Source organism: Rhinatrema bivittatum, chromosome 1, assembly GCF_901001135.1.
Source record: "Rhinatrema bivittatum chromosome 1, aRhiBiv1.1, whole genome shotgun sequence".
Lineage (NCBI taxonomy): Eukaryota > Metazoa > Chordata > Amphibia > Gymnophiona > Rhinatrematidae > Rhinatrema > Rhinatrema bivittatum.
In genome coordinates, this window is record NC_042615.1 from 157,301,286 (window position 1) to 157,328,343 (window position 27,058).

The following is a 27,058-nucleotide window of genomic DNA, read 5'->3' on the forward strand; positions in this document are numbered from 1 at the left end:
GTACCTGAGCTGGTATGGTATCTCCATGGGCCCCCCCACCTTATCCCCAAGCAAGGGGGCCCCGACCATCGGCGCATACCACACCCCATCTTTTTGCACCGCCCCAGGCACTGATTGGCTACCTCACCGTCCTGTGAAGCCACCGGCACCACTTGCAATATGCCCAACCGGCCCGGGTAAACGCCAAGAACACGAGGTAGGGTGGACCCTTGCCTCATGTCCCCCAAACTAACCAATTAGCTGTGGCCTGTGTCTTTTTCTTTGCCAATCCACACCTCTATGGTATCCTGGAGAGCATTAAAGACATCATAACCAATGTCAGACAGGTGTACTCTATCTGGTCTGAATAATTCTTGGCAAAGATCATCTGCCCACTGGTGTCTTATCTGTTGACTGCCCAGCTTTTGTATCCATACACCGATCTACCGGTTTTCTTGCGACCCCTATTCCATAGTCTGGAGTCTTTCCACTTGGGCCGCGGGATAATGTCCAACCAGAAGAGGGCAGCATTCGGGTACAAGTCAGATAGCTTGGCTAAGTCTCTTTTTGCCTTCTTTATCAGCTGCTTGCAAGTCAATGAGCACAGGTCATTGCCCCCCAGATGTATTATTACATCCGGAGCAGCCCTCAAGTCTCTCAGACGCCATAGAAGGGGCAATAACTGGTCCCATCGCATGCCAGGCTTTTCCCATCCATGTGACGACCCACCCGTGAGGTGCCAATCTTAAATGTGGTCCATAGGTTTGTTTCTGTGCTCTCTTAGCTGCCCAACTTATATAGGAGTGACTAGTGATCCAAGCTAGGCGTTGAGCCTGCGGCAGATCTGCAAGATAGAATAATTAAGAGTTTTGGTTAGAGGTGCTCACTTTATCTAATCAGACATACGTATTAACTGCATCGGATCGTCATCGTCCATTTCTCTTTATCGTGGCTGCTTGTAGTCCTGCTTATGCCGCCCTTGTAGCAGCACCAATTCTAAATGAGTGAGTGGTGAATTTTTTTGTGTCCAGATTCATTTTCTGAACTGCTGTTTTGAGTACAGTGGCAAATTGATATCTGGTTAGGGGGGGTCCTGTCAGCATGAACTAACAGGTGCACCCCCCCCCGGTTTGGCCGAAATGCCAAGTACTTCTTTGTATTGTGTATCGGGCAGGTGTCGCATGCCTCGACACGCTTTAGCAGCAAAGTGGCTCCTTTTCCGGACAGACTGGTCTGTTTTGGACTGAAGAAAGTGAGTGAGAATGCGAGCTGAAATAAGTCAGTCAGTTTTGAACTTAGATGAGCAAATTGATGCTAATAGTGCCCAAAGAGTCCTCAGCATGTTGTATGTAATGGGGTGTCTGCTGTCGATGGTAGGCCCCAACTTTGTCGACCATCCTGCAAACATCTTCAGAATGAAGGACTTGGTGGGGTCTCTCCAACTGCGCACGTTTAGAAAGAATGACAGGCCTGCCAAGTGTTTTATCACGGGATTTCTAGATGCTCCCTTCTCTTTTGCTGTGGAGACAAGTTTGACGATTAAGTCGTCAGTGACTAGACCTTGACTCCAACCGTTTTTCTTCAGGAATTCAGTCACGTGGTCATAGCTCCAGCAGTATGACGTCCATGTAGCTGGTGCAACGGATTGCTGAACTAGATAGGTGTGCTGGCATATGTGTCCCCGCTTCGTTTGCTGTTGGTACCTGCTTATGAAACAAATGCCATTTAGCATGAGATAGGGCATCAGCAGCGCAGTTACATACCCCTGGAACTTGCCTAGGAAAAGGACCAGCTATCCTTCTGTGTGCCAATTTGATATTGAGCTTCTTTTGCACTATGTCAGCATGTTGGGTTGCTGATGATGCATTGCTAATCTTTGTTCCTTTTATCTGGCCGTGGACTGGAATGATGAATCCTTCTCAAAATCCTTGCCAAATCCTCTGTGCATTTTTGCAGCAGGGGTAGCGTTCCAACCATGGTATCATTGCTTCTAACTTGATGGGTGATGGCACTTTTTCCAAACTGCAGACTTTCAAAGTGCTGTAACCTTACTCCCAGTTGTAGGTCTTTTTGGGCACTTCGTTACTGGGTATGGAGCTGCACAGGCTGAACAAGTATGCTTAAATTTACAGTCTTGGAATGTGCATGTTTTGTTATAACACCAGCATGTGTTGTCTTGTGACTGCGCCTGCCTGACTGAATGCCTGTTGGGAGATGACCTTCTCGTGGTTCATGAGTATGCTCCTGGATCGCCCGCTTTACGTGTCATCTGCTTTACCCAGAGGCTGACCTCTTGAGTTCCCCATGACATGAATAGATTCTCTTCCATTTTGTCACGGAATTTCTCATCATAGTTGAGCCAGGCCCAACCTTCATGCTCTTGGTACACTTCGAGAATATTCTCTATGTAACTTAACATGGGACCATATTGAGAAGGGTCCCGATGTCCCACCACACTTGTCATGTATAAAAATGTTCTTATCCAGTTAATGATAGTTTTTGGAATTCTCTTCTCCTTTTCTATAAGTGCCAATCCAACCTTCAATTTCTTTTTATCCTCTGTTCTTCGTCGTCCTTGCAGGATACTAAAAATATCTATGTATTTCCGTTTTCGTATTTTTTTGCACAATTGCTTGGGCATGCTTTCCCATAGCTCTGATAAGGTGGTAAATGTGTGTGTGTGTGTGGGGGGCCTCTGGACTCCTTGGCAACTACTTTAGCTGTCGGTTGTGTGTCACTGTTGCTTGTGGAGTCGGAAGACAAGGAGGAAGAACTGTGAGCTGGAACTTGTTCTATGCTTTTGCTTCGCCTTGCGCTTTTTTCTAGCTGCCACCGTATTGTTTTCCGCACCTGCGGCACCCGACGTCCGCCCTCTCCCCCCCGTCCTCATCCTGAGACTCACCAACATTGCTGTCTCCCATCTGTACTGATTGATCTGCTTGACTGGTGGTTTTTCTCTCGTCTGAGTTTAGTGTTTCCTGTCGCGTTCCCTTGTCGCTTTGTGCCACTAGTCCATCTTATCTGCCCATTGCTGTAGCACTAGTGTGGGCTTCCGATAAGCCTCTTGAATGGCCTCCTTCTAATGGTCTCGGTCCGCTTGTGTTAATCTGTGAAGAGGCTCGAGGTGCCGGTCCTCCCTCCTGAGTAGGGAAGGTTCCTTAAACTGGTGCCGGCCACGGCCACCAAGGCAAATGATAATAGTTTTGGCTGCTCATTCCGCCATATGCTGCATAATCCCATGGACGCCCCACTTAATTCCATCTTGGGAATGGGCTGTGAGTGCTGGGGCCCCATGAAGATCTCTGATGCCAGTTAGAGCTGTTAAAGTTCTGCTATGTTGAGTGAGGGGCTGGATATGTCTGGCTGCTGTGTCCGGGCTGTCCTTGCATCCAACCTGAAGAAGGGGTGGATCGACTTTCGGTGGACACGGGTACCCCTCGATGCTTATATGTCTTTGATAATCGCTCCGGCTGGCCTGAGGCTATGGACCTCCGTGAGGGCTCTGGTGTGATGTGTGAGAAGCCATCACCCTCTCAGAGGTGTGCTGCTGCAGCTCTAACTCCATGGAGTCTTCTGCCCTTGTCTCCATAGTGTGGCTGACAGCAGACGTCGTGTCACTTGTTTGTGGTTCAACTGATGTGCTCGCCCTTTGATCTGACAACTCTCGAATGGAAGCTTGTTCGCCGCGACTTTTTCTTCGAGTGCTCGCCATTCTTGTTTGCTTTTCGTGCCGAATGGTCTCTTGCCTTGCTGGCAGCATGGTGTCCATGTTTGGTCTTTTGTCCATGTTTCTCTTTCGAAGATGTTGAACACGCTGAACGCAGTTTGCGTCCTGGCTGTTCCACCGCTGTCGTGGTGCTTGCAGGAGTGTTGCTAGCAAGACCAGAAGGCATTTTGTATCCGCAATTGCTGCAAGAGCTCTTGCTTTTTCTTTCCTAGCCCTTCCACCCCCCACCTTTTTTTTTTTAAATTGATTCCTGTTCTCCGCTGTTTACTAACTACAGACACACTGCTTCGCTCCCTTTATCCCTTTTTTTTTTTTTTTTTTTGAGTTAGTGACTGGGCGCGGGGGGCAGCTCCTAACTAGCTGCCCTGGCTATCTGCTCTGGATCCTACAGATTTTTTGGAATTTCCCCCTTTATTTTATTTTTTTTTATGTATGGGGCAAGGTACAGAAGTCTATCAAATTCCCCCCCCCCCTTTTATTTTTTGTATTATTTAAACAAAATTATTATTATTTTTTTTTAAGTGGGAATTGAACCAGCAGCCTATACCAGTGAGGTATTGACTGCCATGGTGCTGGCTCCCTCCCTATCAGCCTTTCTCCTAGCCTACCATGTGACCTGCAGGCTGCCACTCGATTGGTGATTCTCCCCTTCCCTAGGCCCTTCATGTTCCCAATCGAGCTATTTCAGCCTGCCCCAGCCCCTCTCACCTGGTAATCTCCTCCCTCTTGATAATCTATCCCCCTCCTGCCTCAATCTATGTCTGCCTTAGCCCTCCCCCCCCCCCCCCCGAAGATGCCTGCTCTCTTGCCTCCCAGACCCCCGGTTTTGTTTATTTTTTTGTTTGTTCGGGTCCTTTAGGGCTCTACTCCCTGTTGTTGGAACGGCGCCGGCAGGGTGGTCCCAGTCGCATGGTTAACACGGTGCTCCGATGCCAGTGCCTTGCCAACGCGTGGAGAAAAGGGAATTCCTGGCCTCTATTGTGGCCCTTTAAAGGGCCGCTGATGTCATCAGCCGGCACTGCTGCTGCTCAGCCATACAAGCTGCCGGAAGGGGTGGAAAGGCCCCGAGCTGCGTCACTGCATTCTCACACGAGAAGGAGGTGGGGGAGGTCCCATACTACATCACTAGGCCCTCGCTCCCCCCTGCATCGCCGCAACCTCGCTCCCTGCCGGGATACCACCCGTGTGGGTGTCCCAGCACTTTGGTTAAGGGTGGGCTCTGGCCATGAAGGCACAGGCCCACCTATGACTTCATGTGCAACCATATGCGAGATTTATGTGGTACCCATGTCCTTTGTATGTTGGGAAGACAAAGATCTCTGTATATTAGGATGAATGAACATCACAGTGGCATTAGGTGAAGTAAAATGGAGGCTCCTTTTGTCTCAATCTGTATCTGTGCTGCACATGGTTGCAAGGATCTTATTGTTTTCAGTCATGTCTAAGCGACTCAGAGTGATTCAGTATTGCATAAACATAAGCAAAAGTGGATTTCTGATTTATGTACTAGTCACTTTATCCTCCACTGCCTCAGATACAAATTTACTGGGTGATGCATCAAGCTATGATACTGCTCTATCACTGTTAAACAGCATAAATCACATGATAGAGCATTATTGTGGCTATATTACACGATAACTTGCATGGACCCGCCCAGGTTCCTTCCCCCATAACAATAACTTGCTTTGCATGTGATTTGAATGCAGGAATAATGCAAATGCATGCAAAGAAGGTCATTAACAGGCAATTCTATAGTAATATTTTATCAAGGCCAACCAAGAAAGTGGTCAGCTGCAATAAATCACCATCACTCCCTGGGATTTTGATAAATGTAACATGGGTCCCTAAGGCTTCCGTGTTACATTTAAAGGGCCATTTAACGGAACCAAAAATTGCCGCGGCTACAAAAAAAAAAATTGAGCAGGGATTAGGGCTGACCCCCATCTCGTCCCTGAGGCAGCCCCAATGCCTCAAATTAAAAAAAAAAAAAAAAAGGTGTTGCAATATTACATGGTGATGGCCTCTACACCATCACCCCCATAGGCTAAAATAAGAGTCACTGGGGACTTAGGGTTACCCTCTACTCTATCTCAATAGTAAAATCCTTGTTGGCATATAGTGCCCCCCCCAGGCACTCCCCCCACAAAGATATAATTAAAAATCATTGGGGTTCAGTGGGGGTACCATCCTTCTCCCACCCAAATAAAAAAAATCATTGAGGTTCAGGGAGTACCCTTCCTCATCACCTCCCAAATGTTTAAAATTAGATGAAAGCCCCACGATGGGGCCGGGGTGCCCCTAGCACCTGGCTTGGTCAATGCCATTTTTCAAAATGGCGCCGACCTGACCATTACCCTGTCACATGACTGAGCAATGACAGGTTGGCGCCATTTTGAAAAATGGCATTGACCAAGCCAGGTGCTAGAGGGTGCCCTGGCCCCAATGCGGAACCTTAATCTAATTTTAAAGGTTCCGGGGTGTGGGGCTGGGGGGTGCAGGGACTCCCTGCACCCCAATGAGGTTTTGTTTTTTTTCCATTTAATTATAACTTTGGGGGAAGGGATGCCACTATACCCCAAAGAGATTTTTACTATGGGGGTGGGGGGTAACCCTGAATTCCAATGACTTATTTTAACTTTTGGGGGGGTGGGGGGGGGCTGTCGTGCGTGAACGTGGAGGCCCCGGGTTGAGATGAGGGACAGCCCTGACCCGTTCTACTCTTTCTTTTTTTTCAGCAGGCAACTTAAGTGGCCGGCCCTTTAAGGTGATGATGGGCCTTTGAGGCTGGGTCCGCCCTTGCACCTAAAGGGATGGCTCACCACATTCTTTTGTTCCACATTGTTTGGCCACAAGACAAAAGAACGAGCCTTAGAGCTGCAATCTTTTTTCATAGGAAGGGCACCACTATTGCAGCAAAACCCCCGATAATAGAACCCCTCCCGTGAAAAATCATGGTTTTACACATCCAGGTGTTAGATTGTAAGCTCTCTGGGGATATGGAAATACATACAATATCTGAAAGCAAACTGCTTTGAGATGCCAAAAGGCAGATATATAAATAAAAAAAATAAATAGTATTACACCCCCATGGCCTTAATAAAGTAATCAAATGATCAGCTTTTTTGTGAATGATCATTCTGTGTGTTGCTAGGGTTTTTACTTTCTTTTTGATTGGTCATGCAAACTTTCATATGTTTGTTTAAAGGACTCCAAGAAGAATTTTGGTTGGAGGAGGAGCTCATTCAAATATATCAACTTTTTAAAGGGATGCATGCAATGGGCATTTCTAGTAGCTAATGGTAGAGGAATTTTTAATTGGTTGATTGAACTTTCAGGTCAGTTTAAACAGCTCCAACTTAAATTTTGATTGGACAAGAGAAAAAGAATTCATTCATTGGACTATTATATCTGGCCCACATTATATGTTCTGGGACTTTTGAGTGAAAAGGAAAGATTGGCTTTTAGTATTGGGATGACTATTATTGGTGCTTTTTATATCCACTAATTCCTTTACAAATGACATGGTAGAACATTAATTTCATTGCTTAAGAGACAGTAATGCTAGAGAAGTGTAACAAAGGTGGTTACCCTTGTTTTTGAATGCAATGCTTGTTAAAAAAGTTTCCAAATATACTCAGGCTGATGCAATATTGGCACGCGTTAAACAGACACTCATGATTGAGCGCCCACTCTCTTAACATGTGCTGATCCACCTGTCCCGGGCACCCGATTTAATATTTAAATTGGCTGCCTTGGTAAAAATGAGGTGCTAAGGAAAATTGTGCATCCCTAGCGCCTCCTTGGCATCGGGTGCTCGGGAGAGGTAGCTGTGAGTGGGTTACAAAAATGGATGCTCAATTTTACACGTGTCCTTTTTCCTAACCTGTGAACAGCTACGGGTTAGGAAAATAGATGATAATTGAGCATCCATTTTCCTATCCTGATGGCTGGTGACTTTCTTTTTTTGCTGGTCCTCCATTTTTCAGTTCCTCCGACTCAATAATGTCACAATATTAAGTCAGAGGATGTACAGAAAAGCAGTATTTTCTGCTTTTCTGTTTTCTTTTGGGGCTCCTGAAGAATTCACGCCTGCTCCGGGGCAGGCACATTAACTTTTGAGAGTAAAAATGTGCGTATTGGGCGCACATTTTTTTTTTTTTTGCATCGGGGGGGGGGGGGGGGGGGGTGAATAGCCAATAGCCTCATCAACATGAATTTACATGTGATGAGCGCTACTAGCTACACGCTGGTTTGGAACCACATTTTGGACATGCTAATCCCCTTATTGCATGAGGGATTTTGGACAGGTGTCCAAACATGTAAAGCCATGTGCTCGGCCGAGCACACTATATTGCATCAACTTGACTGTGTTTAATTTTTGGTGAACCAAGCTTTTACAATTTATTTACAGTTGAATAGTGTTGACTCCTAAGGCAGACATCTTGGCAAAACATCAACATTGGATCTATTACTGGAGGTCCAATAATAGTTTGATTTGTGTCTTGCTAGATTTTAATGTTAAGTACTTTTCCAATGTCTATGATATGGATTTGACAAACAAGAAATTGCAGAGAAGTTTATTTTATTTGCATAGTTGAAAATATACAAAAGACTGGTTTAAGGCACATGATTAGAACAGTACAGGTTGTCATACTGAGCTTTCCATCTTTGACAATATTTGACAGATTATACAATACCAAAATTTAGAGGTCCCTCTTTGTATTGTTTCTACATATTGAAACACTCAAATGAGATTAAAATCAGGAAACCATTTATTATTCCAGAGAAGTGTTAGCAATTATAAGCTCACCTTACTTCCCTACATATTTACGAGTTCCATTTCAAATTTCATTGGATAGTTTCATTGGAGGTGTGAGTGTCTCCTGCCATTCACAGAACCATACAGTAAGTCAAACTATCCAAAAGAACCAAAGCTTTTTCTAGATTGTTACCTTCCATCCACTCTTTCAAAACAGGTTCTGTGTCCTCGAAGAAGGGAGCCTAAAGTTTGGCAAATCTAATCCACCAGTCTTCCATAACCTCTGTAATGTACTAAGCTGTAATCTAGGACCTCTACCCCCAATCTCAGCCCCCAAAGACAAATCAGCGAGATAATGGAGCTTAAAATGCTTAAAGGGTTAATATCTATTAGGCTAGCTCTAAAAATACAAAGGAGTTTAGGTAACACCATTATTTTAAGAGTCCTAACTTTTCTGTATTCAACATGGTTTATTTTAGTGCAATAACGTTTTGTAAATGAACATTACTAAAACTTACATTTTGTTGCATGTGTTAACTCTAGAAGTTGTTGCCTGGCAAGAACATGCAGCTTATCTTCTGCCACAGATCCTTGAGAGAAATCTTGAAGTAAGCCTGCATCTGTATTACAAAGAAACAGTAATTTCTTGAGCTGTGAACATTCAGACATTCTGGCTTTTGAGCAGTTTTATTAGAAGTAGACTCCCACTAAAGCAGCACGTAATAGTTTACATGTATATATTTTTACAACTAGCTAGACAAATTAGTTTTGTGAATTCTGGAAAGTATTGCCTTTGAGAAAAAATAGCAGAAACTAAAACAGGACAAGAAAGGCTGAACTGGCAGAAACTAACAGGATGAGTAAGGGCCACTGCAGTATGTAACTGAATAGAGAGCTCATTCTATTGTGACATAACAATTAGCTGTGTCTTTCTTTTGAGTATTTATCAAAAGGGGTGCACAATTCTGGTGCCTAAGGGTCAAAACATTAGAATATAAGAAATGCCATACTGAGTCAGACCAAAAGTCCATCAAGCCCAGTATCCTGTTTCCAATAGTGGCCAATCCAGGTCACAAGCATCTGGCAGGATCCCAAGGAATTGATCCAATCCTTTTTACTCCTAACCAGGGAGAAGCACTAACTTTCATCTACATGACTAATAATGATTTATGGACTTTTCCTCCAGGAATCTGTCCAAACCCTTTTTGAACCCAGCAATGCTACCTGCTTTCAGCACATCCTCTGGAAACAAATTCCACAGTTTTACTGTATGCTGAATGAAAAAATGCTCATTCTGATTTGTTTTAAAGGTGCTACTAGCTTGTGTCCTCTAGTCCTAGTACCAGCTGAAAGAGTAAATAGATGTTCCCCATTTACATATTCCACCCCACTTATGATTTTATAAACCTCTAACATATCTCCTCTCAGCTGTCTATTCCACGCTGAAGCTAAACAAGCTAACTTGTTTAGCTTCACCTCATAGAGAAGCTATTCCATCCCTTTTATCATTTTGTTGCCGTTCTCTGTACCTTTGCTAGCAAAATTATATCTTTTCTGAGATAAGGTGATCAGAACTGCAGACAATACTCAAAAGCTGTGGTTGCACCATGGATCGATACAGGAGCATTATGAGGATAATTTCCTTTCCTAATAAATAGTTAACATTCTATTTGCTCTTTTGACCGTCACCACACACTGGGCACGGGTAATGTCCACAATGATTCCAAGATCCTTTTACTAAGTGGCCTAAAATGGAACCTAACATTGTATACCTATAGTCTGGATTATTCTTCACTATAAGCATCACTTTGTATTTGTCCATATTAAATTTCATCTGCCATTTAGATGCCCAACCTTCTAGTCTTGCAAAGTCCTCTTACAATTCCTCACAATCAGCTAGAGATCCGACAACTGATCAATTTTGTGTCATATGCAAATCATTTCACCTCATTCATCATTCCTTTCTCCTGATTATTTATAAACATATTGAAAAGAACCAGTCCCAATACAGATCCCTAGGCAGCCCACTATTAAACTCTCTCCATATGACAGAACTGAGAGAAAATCTTATTTTCAGAAGATCCACAATAAATATTCACAAGCCACATTTATATACATTTGGTCTAAAAACATCTTTTGTATATATTGATTACCCTAACAAGACATTGATTTGTCCTTCTGCAAAGATCAACAATACTAAAGTACTGAAACATGATCAATAAGGCTACAGCAGGGATTTTTAAAAATATATTTAAACAGCTAATTTCGATGGTTAAACTGATTATATCTCTGCTTTAAAAAAAGTGTTCCCTTCATTAAATGGTTAAATTTAATCTCTTAAATTCACAAGGTGGACAAATTTAGCTGGTCAAAAAGGGATGACTCCAGGGTCATTCCTGAGGAAGACTTATAAAGTTAGCCAATTAGTGCTGTCCTTCAGCACCAACTTAAGTTTTTAGGTGGGGTACCTCAGCTGTAAACATAGCAGCACATTTTGACCAGCTAAATTGGATTTAGGTAAAAATTGCTGTAAACATTACTAAAATGAGTGTCATCTTATCCACTCAGTGGCTCTTTGAAAACTGACCCCTATGTGAATTGTAATATCCACGCTATTATATGGGGCAGATATGACTATAACTTCAATTGGTCAGCAGATGTACATCAATATCCATTACATTCAATGTCCCTGATTTTAGTATTGAGCCACACCCTCTTTTCCTAATCACCATTACTGCGATCTACAACACTTTTTCCAAAACTTTCCAGGGAAAAAAATCAAGATCCCTCTGGGTATGTGTGGTGGTTCCTGTAGCATGCCTCAATTATTTAATTAAGAAAATCAGCTCAATTCCAGGAAAGGAAGAGAAAGGGTATTTGGACTGGTGAACTGATGTCTTCAGACAAAGCAAAATTGCTTACCTTGTAATAGGTGTTATCCCAGGACAGCAGGATGTAGTCCTCACATATGGGTGACGTCACTGACGGAGCCCTATTGCGGGAAAAACTTCTGTCAAAGTTTCTAGAAACTTTTGACTGGCAGCCTGAAGCTACTGAGCATGCCCAGCATGCCATGATATTCTCTGCCACAGGGGTCTCACTCTAGTCTCGTATGTAGCAATAAGCTTTAGCAAAAAATAAAATAATAAAAGATGTGAGACCCAACTCCGCGGGGTGCCGGGTGGGTTTCGTGAGGAATACATCCTGCTGTCCTGGGATAACACCTATTACAAGGTAAGCAATTTTGCTTTATCCCAGGACAATCAGGATGCTAGTCCTCACATATGGGTGATTAGCAAGCTAGAGGCGGAGTCATTTTGCAGTGAGGCAACAGTGAAGTATTGTTGTTGAAATGAGTCAGCCGAAGATCACAGCAGGTTGGATGTAGAAGGAGTTGGGTTTAAACTGTAAACAAGTTCTTTAAGACAGATTGTCCATAGGCTGAATCTTGTCGGCTTTGTTTGTCCAAACAGTAATGAGCTGCGAAGGTGTGAAGAGAACTCCATGTTGCTGCTTTACATATGTCAAGGATTGGCACTGAACAATAGTGTGCTACTGAGGTCGACATTGCTCTTACTGAATGTGCCTTTACTCGCCCTTGGAGAGGAATGCCTGCTTTTTCATAGCAAAACTGTATACAATCTGCTAGCCAATTGGATAAAGTATGTTTACCCACTGCTTTCCCTGGTTTGTTTGGATCATAGGAAACAAAGAGTTGATTTGATTTCCTGTGGACTGTAGTGCAGTTTAAGTAGAAAGATAGTGCACGCTTACAGTCCAAAGTATGTAAAGCCCGTTCACCTTGGTGAGAATGAGGCCTTGGAAAGAATGTGGGTAAAACTATGGATTGGTTCAAGTGGAATTTCGTAACTACTTTAGGGAGGAATTTTGGATGTGTACAAAGAACCACTCTGTCAGTTAGCAACCTTGTATAGGGTACGTACGTGACTAGTGCTTGTAATTCACTAACCCTTCTAGCTGATGTAATGGCTATGAGGAAGATAGTCTTCCATGTGAGAAATTTAAGATCACAAGAATCTATGGGTTCTAAAGGAGAACGCATGAGTCTTGTTAATACCAAATTCAAGTCCCATTCTGTGACTTGTGGCCGTATTGGTGGTTTAAGGTGAGTTAAACCTCTCATAAACCAGCTGACAAGAGGTTGTGTGAATATTGGTGCATCTCCCATCTTGTTATGGTAAGCTGAGATTGCACTTAAATGGACTCTTACAGATGAAGTCTGGAGACCAGATTCTGATAGATGGTATAAGTAGTCTAACAGAGAGGCTGTGGGGCAGGTGAAAGAGTCTATATTCTTTTGTCTGCACCACATAGTAAATCTTTTCCATTTGGAAGAGTAATTCTTTCGTGTGGAAGGTTTGTGTGAAGCTAGAAGCACTTGAGATACATTGGTTGAAAGATTGAGTGGTTGTAAAATGAAGCTGTCAACATCCATGCTGTCAGGGATAAGGATTGGAGGTTGGGATGGCGCAACCGACCCTGATCCTGAGTTATGAGAGTGGGAGCTACTCCCAGACGAATTGGATCCCTGACAGAGGTCTAGGAGTGTGAGAAACCACACTTGTCGAGGCCAATACGGGGCTATGAGTATCATGGACCCTTTGTTCTGCTGTAGCTTCACTAGAGTCTTGGTTATGAGCGGTATCGGAGGATACGCGTATAGTAGGCCTGAGTTCCAAGGGCGAGCAAAGGTGTCCTTGGCTGACTGATTCTTATGCGTGTGTAGAAAACAGAAATTGTCCACTTTGTGATTCAGATGTGACGCAAAGAGATCTATTGCTGGTTGTCCCCAACTTTGGAATATCCTGGTCGCTACTGAGGGATCCAGGGACCACTCGTGTGGTTGGAACAGACGACTGAGTCGATCCGCCACTACATTGTGAATGCCTGCCAGATAAGTGGCCCGGAGGAACATTGAGTGTTTCAGGGCCCAGGCCCAAATCTGTGCCCTGTTTGTTGATGGCAACTGTGTTGTCCGTTTGGATGAGAACAGTCTTGTGTGAAAGGCAGTCCTTGAACGCATGTAGCGCATAATGTATAGCTCGAAGCTCCAGGAAATTGATTTGAAAAGTTGCTTCGAGCTTTGTCCAAGTACCCTGGGTTTGGAGATTGTGTATGTGAGCTCCCCAACCCAAGATGGATGCATCTGTAGTTAACGTTATCTGTGGGACTGGTTGCTGGAAGGGTAGGCCCTTGCGCAAGTTGTCCATGTTCACCCACCAAAGTAGAGATGATCTTAGTTGGTGGGTTACTTGAATTGGATAATGAAGCGGTTGAATGGCTTGTATCCATTGTGACCTTAGAGTCCATTGGGTAATTCGCATGGCAAGCCGTGCCATAGGAGTGACGAACTGTGGAGGCCATATGGCCTAGTAAGGTGAGAAACTGATGGGCTGTTGCCTGATGTCCGGAGTGAATCGAGTTTGCTAATGAGGATAGTGTTTCCGCCCGATCTTCGGGTAGAAAGGCTCTTGCAAGGATGGTGTTCAGTTCTGCTCCTATGAATTGGAGCAGTTGAGATGGAGTAAGATGGGACTTTTGGTAATTGATGAGAAAACCCGTGGAGTGAAGTAGAGTAATTGTGTGATTGAGAGAAGTGAGAGCTCCTTGTTGAGATTGACTTCTGATGAGCCATGGACACCTTGCTTGTGCAAGTGGGCTGCTATTACTGCCAGACATTTTGTGAAAACCCTGGGAGCAGAGGCAAGTCCGAATGGCAGTACTCTGTATTGGAAATGTTGATGACCCACCATGAAGCGCAGTTACTTGCGATGAGGAGGGAATATTGGAATGTGAGCGTAAGCATCTTGAAGATCCAGAGAACAAAGCCAATCTCCTGCTTGAAGAAGGGGAAGCATGGTGCCTAGAGAGACCATCCTGAATTTTTCTTTTTTTAGAAATTTGTTGAGATTTCTGAGATCTGGGATTGGTCGTAAGCCTCCGGTTTTCCTTGGAATGAGGAAATAACAGGAATAGAATCCTCTGCCCTGCTGAAGCTAGGGCACCAACTCTACAGTCCTGGCTTTCAGGAGAGTGGATAATTATGTTTGTAGGTGAAGCAAATGATTTTTGCTGAGATGAGAGGAACGCGGTGGAAAATCTTGAGGAATGGTTATGAAGTTGAGTTGATATCCTCTGTGTATAATTGAGAGGACACATTGGTCCGATGTTATTCACGTCCAAGTATTATAAAAAGTGGACAGTCTTCCTCCCACTGGCAGTGTTGGTCGAGGATTGGAGTAGAGGTCTTGTTCTCTGGATATGATCTCAAAATCCAGTGGCAGGTCCGGTTTGTGGAGCTGGTTGAGGCCTAGTTCTTTGTTGCCTCGTTGTGGTCGCTGTTGGGTCCTGGGAGGCCTCGGTCTGGATGAAGGAGGATAATATCTCCTTTGTCTATAGAATGGGTGCCTAGTGTCCCTTCGTGGGGGCCTGCGGCTAGCATGTGTTGATGGATCATGCGGAAGAGAAGATAATTGTCGCAAGGTCTCAGTGTGTTCACGTAGTTGTGAAACTGCATCTTGTACCTTGGTGCCAAACAAATTATCCCCAAGGCAAGGAAGGTCGACGAGCTTATCCTGCACCTCTGGTCTTAAGTCGGAGGCTTTGAGCCAGGCCCATCTTCTGGCACTAATGCCGGATGCAGCAACTCTCGAAGCCTTCTCATAGGCATCATAGGCGGCTCGGACCTCATGTTTCCCTGTGTCTAACCCCTTGTTAATGATGTTTTGTGCTGCCTCTTGATATTGTGCAGGCAGGGATGGCACAAACGCTTCCATTTGTTTCCAGAGGTTCCTCTGGTACTGGGTCATGTAGAGGTTTGTATGCTGAGATCTTAGAGGTCAGCATTGCTCCTTGAAAGATTTTTCGACCCATTTGATCCAGAAATCTATTATCCTTGCCTGGAGGGATAGATGAATGGGTTCTTGTATGTCTGGAACGCTTCTGCGCAGATTCTACGACCACCGAGTGGTGGGGCAGTTGAGGTTTTTGATAGCCTGGTGCCGATTGCACCAGGTACGTAGAATCTACTCTTTTGTTCACTGCAGGAACCGTGCAGGGATGTTCCCAGATGCGTTGTTGTAACTGTAAGAGCACCTCATGGATAGGAATTGCGAGATTGTGTTTGGGAGGATCTACAAACTGGAGTATTTCCAGAGTTTGCTGTCTGTCACCCTTTTCTGCCTGCAAATTGAACGGGATAGAATCCGCCATTTCTTGGACAAAGGTAGAAAAAGAAAAATCCTCTGGAGGCGATTGTTTTCTAGCCTGAGGTGGGAAGGGATCAGACATGAAGTCTTCAGATGAGACCTCTGATGTAGTGTCCGACCAAGTATCATATCCAGAAGGTTGCTGAGTAGGTGTAGTCCTAGGAATTTGAGGTACGCCTGAGGGTCCAGGTAGAGGGTCTTCAGATACAATGTCCTCTACGTCCTCCTCCACCGGATTAGCAGGCAAAGAAGCAAGTAATTCTTGGTACCTTTTAGTCAGGATACCGTGTAATGCTGCTTCTGCACTTGGAGCTTCAGAAGATGCAGGTGGGTGTTTTGGCATAGAGTATCTTAATTTTGTCGATGACATGTCTTGATGCCGATGCCTTGTGAGGAGGAGGTAAGGTGGGTGCAGTCGTGTAAACCGACTTCGGCTGTGAAGTAGAAGGGATGGTCAAAGTCGATGTATGGAGAAAGAAAACATCGAGATTGGAACCGTCACCGAAGGCGTCTTGTGGCATCGAGGGTTGTAGCATCGATGGAACTTGTACAGTCGAAAGAGGAATAGACATTGATGGCTCCGATGGCATCGTCGTCTGTGGCATCGAGGTTGGTATCTGTGGTATCACCAGCATCAGCGCGGCTGGAGGTGGCAATGCAGCCGCCGGCATAGACGATAACGCTGGAATTTGCGCCTGGAAGGCTTCCCTTACCATCTGTCTTATTAGGCCGATTAAATCTGGCCTTGATGGTAGTGCCTGGGATGTCGATGCCGACGGTGTCAGCAAGGGAATCGAGGACACCGAGGTCAGCGGAGGTTCGGTTGACTTGTGCCGCTTTGCAGTCGGTTCCCCCGGGGGAGGAAGCAACGGAGACACAGAGGATCGATGACGTCGGTGCTTGTGTTTAGGCCTCGATTCCGATACTGACCTGGTCGATGATGTCGACGGTACTGGTGATGGAGCATCGCTGGATCCCTCGATTCGCAATTTTTTAAGAAGAATTTTCTTAGTGACCCCTGTTGGTGAAGATTTCGTCGAAGTAGATGGTGAAGGCACTCATTGGAGGTGGAAAAGCTGTGACATTTTCTCCTGCCCCAGCTTTCTGCCTTTCGGGGTCATTTCCTGGCATTGTACACATGAAGAGATTTCATGTTTCTCTCCTAAACAGATTACACATTCAAGATGTGGATCTGTTATAGACATGGTCCGGTTACAGACCGGCATTGTTTGAAGCCCGAAGCCATGTCTCTATCGACAGCTGTCGATGGAAAATCTCTGAGAAGAGAAGAGAAATCCTGAGAAGAGAAATAAATCCAAAATAATTGTTTTTGTCACCATCCGGTGACAAATGAGATTTTGTGAGACCCCAAGTGGGAAAAAAAAGAGAAAAAAGTGACTTTTTCAGTCAAACTTAGTGAGAAGATCTCACAGGGCTCCTGTCACCGCGATGCTGAGGGCAGCGTGGAAAAACGAAGACTAGAGTGAGACCCCTGTGGCAGAGAATATCATGGCATGCTGGGCATGCTCGGTAGCCTCAGGCTGCCAGTCAAAAGTTTCTAGAAATTTTGACAGAAGTTTTTCCCGCAATAGGGCTCAGTCAGCGACGTCACCCATATGTGAGGACTAGCATCCTGCTTGTCCTGGGATAACACTCCTTACAGATCAGCAACTTTGTTTTCTCTAAAGACAAGCAGTTCACCTAGTGTTACAGATGAGACTTCCTAGATAAGGGCTGGTCTTGTATTAAAAAAGGGAAACAAAACAGAACCAGATAGGCTAGTAAATTTGAGAATTTTTTTTAGGGGCTATATGTATTTTGATGTCTTAAATATGTATAAATCAAAAGTTGGGATTGTTTATTAGGTTGAGGATGAAGGTTGATGTTATTTTATGGGCTAATACAGGGTTGGGAAACATTTTTTTTAAATGCTGACTGGGGATTAAATGATTATTTTTAAATGTGTTTGTCATAAATCACCGAATTATAAGATAAAGCAATAAACCAATAGGACTGAAATCCCACCAAAGCCATTTTTTATGTTCTTTTCAACAGGAAACAAAATAAGTCATATAGAGGCTGGATTTAGGCTCAGACTTCAAAGAGACCTTGGAGAACTGATTGTTCAAATCTGTTGTCTAAATAATGTAATCTAAATGTGTGAACAGAAGACATCACAGAACTGGATATCTCAGTAAAGGTTGAGCTTAGATGGGTTACCAACACAGCCATGGCCATGACATTTTGGCCTTTGACATGCTCCTCCAAGTTCAAACCTGTTTAGGCATAAATGAAAGACATACAGTCTGCTATCCAATTAGACTTCTCTTCAAAACAGCAAAGCCAAGCTTGTTGGAGCATAAAGAAGCAAAAAGCTGGGTGCATTTACTAAAGGCTTTATTCCACACGAGATAAACTGGAGGTCTCTTATAATCAAGTTGTGCAGGACTTCTTGTGGCCATGGGAGAATATTAAACAGATGACTGATGTAGAAGTTTGACACCACGATGTAGGGATGTGTGCAGAAAACAAAATTATGGGTTAGGTTTGTTAATTCATTTTGTATGCCTCTGTAATGCATTTTGTTCATTTCAAATAAAAAAAATTGTATTCATGTCATTCATTTTTCTTTAAATTCGATGGGGGAAGCAATGCATCCTATTGTGGACTCCAAAACTTGGGTTTTTAAGTTTAGTAAACCTAGCAGATATTTAGCAGCAGAGGGAAGAGCATGCCAAGACATCGGAGTGGGGCAGAGTGGCACCAAACGTGGCATGAATAACCCAAGGCACTGTGACAGGGCAAAGTATCAAACAAACATCACTACTCCAAGGCACAGTAAGAACAGCAAAGCAGCACCAAGGGTGGCAAGAATACCCCAAAGCACTAAAAGAGCATTAAAGGTCATCAACAGTAGCATGAAGACCCCAAGGGACCATGAGGGGTACAGCAAGTAAGTAAAGCATCAGACTGGCATGACAAGACCAATGGTCAGTAAGTACTGTAAGGGAATTTGAAAAGAGCTTTGAAGACAACAGGAGCAGAGGCAGAAACACCCATCACCCAAAGACATCAAGAGAGGTTTGCAGGATATCCATGAGATAGATTTACATATTTATTTATTTATTTTTTATTTTTATATACCGATGTTCCTGTATAATATACATATCGCACCGGTTTACAGTGAAATCAAACTGATGCCTCTTGGACAGCTTACAATGAAAACAGAGTAACAATAAAGTACTTGGACAATAAGGAACTTGCAGAGAACTTACAATGAACAACAAGGCCTAATTAAACTGAGATATGGCACTATAAGAAACGTAAGTACAGAGGGAGAGGGGAATCAGGGTGTAAAGTGTCATTGTATTCCTCTGGTCTTAGTTCTCCGGGAAGGCTTGGGCGAAGATATATATAATAAACATAATACATATAATAGAAGCGGTGCATGCAAATCTTGTCTCATGCATATTCATTGTGGATGTCCTGAACATCTGACTAGTTAGGTGTGTCTTGAGGACTGGGTTGAGAAGCACTGCCATAGGTGCAAAGCAATGTAGCAAGAAGAGTGGTATGAACACCCTAAGGCACCAAAGGATGAGCAAATGGCACAACAGTGGCATAAACATTATAAGTCACCTACAGAGTGACACAGGGCATAAACAATAGCGGCATGAACATCCCAAGACACAGAGAGGTGAAGCTGTATCAACAATGGCATGAACACCCAAAAGGTATAGTGAGAGGAGCAAAGCAGTAGTAACAGTGACAAACATCATAAGACACCTACAGAGGAGCAAAGGGCACCAACAATAGTGGCATGAACACCACAAGGGACCAGATAAGAACAAAGCAGCAGCAACAGTGGTATCAAAATCCTCAAGGCATAGAATGTGGGGTATGGGGAAACCGCAGAAGGACATCAAAGACCCCAGGAGGTAGATTTCAGGGTATGGAAAATAGCAGTACGACATCAAAATCCCAAGGAATAGAGAGAGCAACAAAAGGCACAAACAGTGGTATGAACAGCCCAAGGCACCAAAAGAGCAGCAAAGCAGCACAAACAGTGGCATGAATACCCTAAGCCACCTGGGGACTCCTAAAATAATTCATCAATATATACCAACAATTTAAATTACTCTTCAAATTTTTTACAATTATATCCTTTATTGTACTTAACACAAATATTTAATGTGTTACATTAATTAAGATGATTAAATATATCATATAAATATAACAGCTAACATCCAAGGTAAAAAGACAAAAAAAAATTGAAAAAACTGCCTTTGAAACTGAGAAGAGATTTCTGTGGGGAAAGCCATGATTCTGAGACCCACCCCCTCCCCTGACATCATCGCAAACGGATCCGGGCAGTTTGAAAGGCGCCAAGCCAGCAGGCGCCGCGCGTCGAAGGGGTGCAACAAAGGGGCACTCCCCTTTGTGTACCCCTTTGTGTTATTTGTTTAATATGCTCCTTGTTATACCTTTTGCTTAATTGTTAAGAACTTTGATTTTGATGATTTTATTTTTGTAATCTCTTAGCCTCAGGTACAAAAATTTTAAATTGTAAGCCCTTTTAGGGGATAGTGAATTACCTATTGTACCTTATTGTAAACCGATGTGATATCTCTTTTTGAAATGAACATCGGTATATAAAAATCGTAAATAAATAAATATCATTTGAATTACATTAAATACATAATATCTCATATCATCATATTCAATATTACATATTCATCAATCCCATTACCCCTCAACCTACATATAACTTATCATAATTTCTATTTTGATAATTCAATGTTAAATCACCTTTTTGTATACACCCCGTCCGGACAAGTCCTAACTCATTATTATTCCAACCCTAACCCCCTAATATCACACACACACTCATTCATTCATCCACTTAAAACCCCATAAAAATGATCTAATATCGTTAATATTATCATCTATTCATATGTTAAATTAATTTTACATTTGTGAAACGACTCATGTTCAATTCAATTCTTTACAATTGATGTACCGATACCCCACTTTTTATCACGCCTCAATCTTCCTCAGTCGGTGTTATTGATGTCCAATGCCCCAACAAGGCTCCTTGTTTCACCCTAAAATCGGGCTTCTTCAGGGGACTCTTATTATCTGATGCACAATTTCAATCGTGCATCATTTTCAATGAAATGAATATCTAAAAAGACACATTTAAATTTATTTCAATCATTTTTCACAACCAAGACCACCAACTTATAAGCCCCTACCTTTACCTACCATAATCAACTGGACACCGCTTATCCGGACCTCGCTACATATGCTTACAAAGTGCATCTAAAATATGAAAACAAATATATTTATATAAAACATGTTTTTAAACTCATTGAGGTACAATCCTCACCATACCCATGATAACAGACAGTGAAACAATATGAGTACATACCCATGCATTTCCATATGCCTTTTTACAGCCAGTTAACACAAAATTCCCGCCGATGGCCAAATACCCAAAGGAGGGACTCGATTTTTCTGAAGGTATAAACAAACAACTATGTAACCATTAAACCTAAAGTCCATATCCTCTTCCACTACCCACACCTTCACATACCTTCACTGGACTTCCACAACTAACGAATCTCGATATTAGTCTCTCACTATTTTACTGGACAGTGCAACACCATTGCTCAATGCCGCTCCATTCATTTCCTCTTCATACTGGCAATGTTAAGGGAGGAACAACTCCCCCTCCAGCTCTATTTAAATATCCAACAGCCAATCATGAACTCACAACCTAGTGCACTAATCATAACACCTGCAGCATATACCTCCTCGTTTTCCCAGCCATACAACGTCCGCAGTCCAAGCAACGCTGGGGACGTACCTGAGTTGCCACATCACTTCACTGCACGTCAAAAATGCCTACTCTGACGTGCAAACGTCACCTTCCATACTACTCCTCTAACATCCTGACCAAATAAATGATGTTAAAACATGGATGGAACAAGGAAGTAAACTTAAGCTGGCATACATATTCATCATAACACCCATATCTTCTCAACTCAATTTGATCAACCCATCGTCGTGACATCATAACTATATTCTTTTTACAGTACTCCCTTAATACAGGGGCAGCTACCTGTTTCAATAAAATCTGAAACACCACCTATACTCAATAAAATGCCTCCCATTCCATCCACGTATTCAGACCCCACGGAGAATAAGAACGCCACCAGAAAATAAATTTTTGCTCCAATTGCCACAATGCTTTAACATTACCCTGAAAGTCTCTCCTTAATTGGGAGACTATAAAAAATCTAACATGTTCCACATGATGTTTAGCATCCCTCCAATGATTTACCAGAGGGGCTCCCTCCCTAGACGTGCGAATGTTGCTCTTGTGTTCAGTAATTCTCTTTCTTACTGCTCTTTTGGTATATCCTATGTATATAAGCCCACATGGGCATACGATAGCATAAATAACTTTCTCAGTGCTACAAGAGAAATTCCCTTTAATCTGAAAAGGGGTCTTTTCTTTAGAATATTCAGACTCACAAATCTCTAGCCAGTTATTACACACAGAGCACCCCTGACGCTTATCCTCGCAGGTCAGGGAATGACTAAGCCGATGATGACCACACACCAGATTGCGTATGTTCTTACCCTTCTTATAAGCAAAGATTGGAGCTTCACTACAACCAGGAACTTCATAACGCATGGGCCAATGTCTAAATACAATATTTCTGATATCCTTACTACGTGAAGAATAGGGTATACAACATACTGTTCTTTCTAGTTTGGTGCGCTCTGCCTTAATAAGAAGATTTTCCCGGTTAGCATATAAACCCCGTTTATATGCTCTTTTTAAACATTTTTTAGGATATCCACGATGTTTAAACTTCATCATCAAATCCTGTGCCCTGCTCTTATATTCTACCGTAGTAGAACACACTCTTCGATATCTTAGAAACTGACTCACTGGAATGCTCTCCCGGAGTCTCTGCGGGTGGTAACTATCAAAATGGAGTATGGAATTTCTGTCAGTAGATTTAACAAATATTGATGTCTCCAATTTGCCCCCGACCCAACATACCACCATATCTAAGAATGTAATACTGTATCTACTCATCTGTACTGTAAACGTCAGATTTTCATCCAAAGAATTCATCCATTGGATAAATTGGTGAAGCTGTTCTTCTGATCCACCCCAAATCCAGAATAAATAGTCTATAAATCTTCGCCACAACCCCATCTTCAGAAACTCAGGAGAAGAATAGATGTATGCCTCCTCAAAGGATGCCATGTATAAACATGCAACCGATGGGGCCACTGGGGACCCCATCGGGATCCCTTTGATTTGTCTGTAAAATTCATCTTGAAAACTAAAGAAGAATTCCTTGATAACAACTTCAGAGAGTTGCACGATAATTATTTGCTCTCCCCGAAGGGACTTTATTTTTCTTTAATACTTGCCAAATAATATCTAATGCGCACTTCTGAGGAATGTTTGTATACAGAGCTGTGACATCTGCAGTTACCAGCATTCTCCCACTCCTACTCCCCTCCAGATCTTTAACCTGATTAATAAAGTTCATGGAATCCCTAATGTAAGATCTAATATGTGTGACCTCATCTTGCAGAAAGCTGTCAATAAATTTAGCTGGTGCTTCAAATACAGATCCAATTCCAGACACTATGGGCCGCCCGGGGGGATCCTTAAAATTTTTATGGATTTTAGGGACAAAATTTATTTATTTATTTATTTATTTATTTATTGTTTTTATATACCGGAGTTCCTGTATACAATACATATCACTCCGGTTCACAGTTAACAGTAATAACTACTGCCGGGTGGCAGTTTACATGGAACTACTACCATACATAAATGTATGGTACAACAGGGTAATCAGGTAATAAATATAAAATGAGGCAGTTTGTAATCAGGTAAAGGATATATTGGTGGAGGCATTACACGAGAAAGCCATCACAAAGAGTGAATATCGATATTTATTACCTGATTACCCTGTTGTACCATACATTTATTTTGTCCCTAAAATCCATAAAATAGCTAGCACGTAAGAGCAGGCTAAATACCCGGATGGTGTGACGTCACTTGAGGGGGACACCCCCGAGGTTCGTGCCATAGCTGGAATAAAGATGAGGGTAGCGCGCGCGCACCCTAGTAAGTCCTTGGGAGAAGCATGGCGGGAGGCAGCACCATAGCCGTTCCGGGGACGCCAGAGAGGGCGGCTTGCATTTTCCCCAAGGTAAGCGGGAGGAGCCATGAACAAGGTGAGGCAAACAGTGCGAAGCCATCTAGGACCAACAGACGCAACAATATTATACCAGAAGAGAGGCAGAGCATGAGGTACAGGCAGGGCAGTGCAACAGCAGTCACAAGAGAGGCACCTGGCAACAATACAGCAATGTGCTGAGGGGCAGATACTGTGGGCAGTTTCTCTGAAGGTATACACTCAACTTCCAGGAAACCAAGAAAGAGGTTCATTTTAAGAAAGACCAGCTGTTCCACCAACCCTGGTGCCAGCCATGAATGATCTGAACTCAGGATGAACCCTGCTATTGAGAACACCTGTTCAGTAGGCACACTGGTTGGTGGAAACAGGAGGAAATGCTAAACCACCTTGGCAAAAGGTGATGTTTAAAGGTGGAGAAATAGTAGTTGAAAGGATGCTCCATTCTTTCCTCTACTGCATCCCCCACTGGTACTCCTGTTTCTATACCATAGCCAATATCTCATTCCGCAGAACTAGAGTGTCAGACTGGAGGGCAATACTCTCTTTCAACCATTGGTTACACAGCATGGCTAGCTTGCAAGTATCCATCTGGGTGAGGGCTTTCAGATTATTTTGCACCTGCTTCTGCAAAGAGTCCATAAACACCTATCATGTCAGTCCCTGTTCTTGCCAGAAACCCTCTAACTTATTCTCCACAGTGTTGACTATAGGGATGCCCTCAGCCAAGGTGGCTCTTTAGGAATAGAAATCTTCTGTGGCATCCTTGAAGGACTTCAGCATCCCTCCACCTTTACTATCTGCATGTGCTGGTGAGCTTGTCTAAATTAATTCCACGTTTCATGCTGCTGCTGCTTCCTCTGTCAGTGTTGCTGGTTAATGGCCAAACTATCAGAAAGAAACTTCCTGTCTTTCTAGATTTGATTAGAGACCATTACCTGTATTTTTTGCGTTTCACTGAAACCTGGCTTTATGCCTCAGATGTGGTTTTGCTACACCAGTTGCATTTGCCTGGCTTATACCATATTTTCCCATTCCTGTACTGACAAAGTGCGGTGAGAGGACAATTATTTGTAGAGAAGTCTTGAATTTATTTTAGACCCCCGTTAAAGAACTACTTTTGCTATCCTCACATCTGGTTGGGGTGTCCTCACATCTGGTTGGGGTGTCCATTTAATACATGGACTCCCTGGATATATATATTTTTTTAAAACACCTATCATTCTTTACTAACGGATCTACTGCTGTCAGCCAGGGTTGACAACAAGAACTGTCTTGTTCTTGGGGTCTTTAACCTATATATGCCTCTTTAACCTATATATGCCTATATATGTAAACCGGCATGATGTGATTTTTAATCACGAATGCCGGTATAGAAAAACTCTAAATAAATAAATAAATATATAGATATGTCCCCCCCTTCCTACTTGGTGTGAGGATTTTCTATATGCTATGACATCTCTGGGTTGAATCCAGTCTATTAATTCTTGACACACAAGCATGGTTACATGTTTGACCTAGTCTTTCTGTGAGAGAATTGGCCTTTTCAAAGTTACTTTCAGTTCTCCCTTAGTCAGATGACCTCATGATACACTTCTCCCTTTCCATACCTAGGGCTCTCCCTCAGTTCCTCCCAAATGCTCATCTCAAAGTGGCCTCACATCAATATAGAGCAGCTTAATGAGGATTGGTTACCTCTATTGATGATCTTTCCTTCACTGAATGAATCTGCCATTAGAGGTTGGATAGTCATTAAATATGAGTCTTGATGCCGTCGCTCCCTTCAGATCTTTTATCCCACAAAGATGTCAGTGCGCCCTATCTCTACATCTAAGCAGAAAGTTCACCAATTCAAGAGTCACTGGTGCAAGATTAAGAATGCTGGGAATTTTGACATCCTACAAATCCATTGCTGATCTCGCAAAGAAATATTCTTCTCATATCAAATCTGCTGCTTCCCACGAGCTGTTCCACATAGCACTTTTCCCTATACTCAGCTTCTCCTGTACGCAAGAGATAAATTTGCTAATTCCTTTCATACTAAGGTCAACAGGATTACTGCTCAGTTCACCGCTTGCCCTGACATGGCTGATCCTAGCAATCCTATTTCACCACTTGGGAGGTGCTTGATCCTTCTACTCCTGTTGAAATCTTTCAAATAATTGGCTCTTTGAAAGACAGCTACTGAATTTTGCTTCAACACGGTGACAAAGGTGATGAGTGCTGACATCAGTAGGTTCATCTCCCATGCTGTTTACATTTCCATGATTGAAGAACACCTTCCTGCTTTATTAAAGTAAGCCTTAGTCTGTCCTATTTTTTTTTTAAACCCAGTTTGAACCCCACCATTCTTGACAACTATCATCCTCTCTTATCTAGCACTCCTAGCCACAGTCAAGGAGAAATTCACCCTAAAATCAACTGCAGTACTTTGAGAATTGTTTTTTTGAATGATTATAAATTCTACTTTTGAGCTGGTCATAACACAGAAACATTAGTAGTATGATGTACCACTGAGGCTTTGATACTAGTGCTCAGTTTTTTCTGGTACTCCGACATATTCATAGCATTTGACACCTTAACATAAAACAAGGGCGGAATAAACAACACACACATATAGAGAATTACAAAGAGAGCAATGTGTGGCAAGCAATATACTGGACAATAGCTGTTAAATTTTTATTGATATATACACACAGATCAATTGTGCATCACTTTATATATACAATTCAATTGTGGTGTACAAACAAGGACCCCGACACGGCCGTGTTTCGCATCAGGGCTGCGTCAGGGGGACCATATCTTCCAAAAATCTGAAAAGTAGCAAGTTTCAGGGCAGTGATTCAAGGTGCCGTGGAACTCATATATAGCGTGTGGATAATCCTTCAAACAGTAATTCAAAGGAGAAAAGTTCACAGGGACCAATCTCAATGCAGAAAGCTGCTAAATAGAACAGTATGAACACTTCAGCGCGGGAACATATCAGGAATAATACCTCAAACGCGACTCAAGTAGATAAAAGATGGGTACATAAGCATAGCAAGCACAAAGACTGGTTTGATCACTAATACTGTGACATTGCTTTAATCTTTACAAGAGACCAGCTTAGTCCGCATTTAACTCGTTT

At 43.0% G+C, this 27,058-nt stretch overlaps 1 protein-coding gene across 2 annotated transcripts in view; it reads right to left on the reverse strand.

Moving 5' to 3' along the window:
- Positions 1-27,058, reverse strand: part of NSUN7 (NOP2/Sun RNA methyltransferase family member 7) — a 298,057-nt gene that overhangs the window by 91,192 nt on the left and 179,807 nt on the right. For both annotated transcript variants that reach the window (XM_029588977.1, XM_029588986.1), the window contains exon 9: positions 8,984-9,085. In XM_029588977.1, the coding sequence (XP_029444837.1) occupies positions 8,984-9,085 (102 nt within the window). The remainder of the gene's footprint in view (positions 1-8,983; positions 9,086-27,058) is intronic.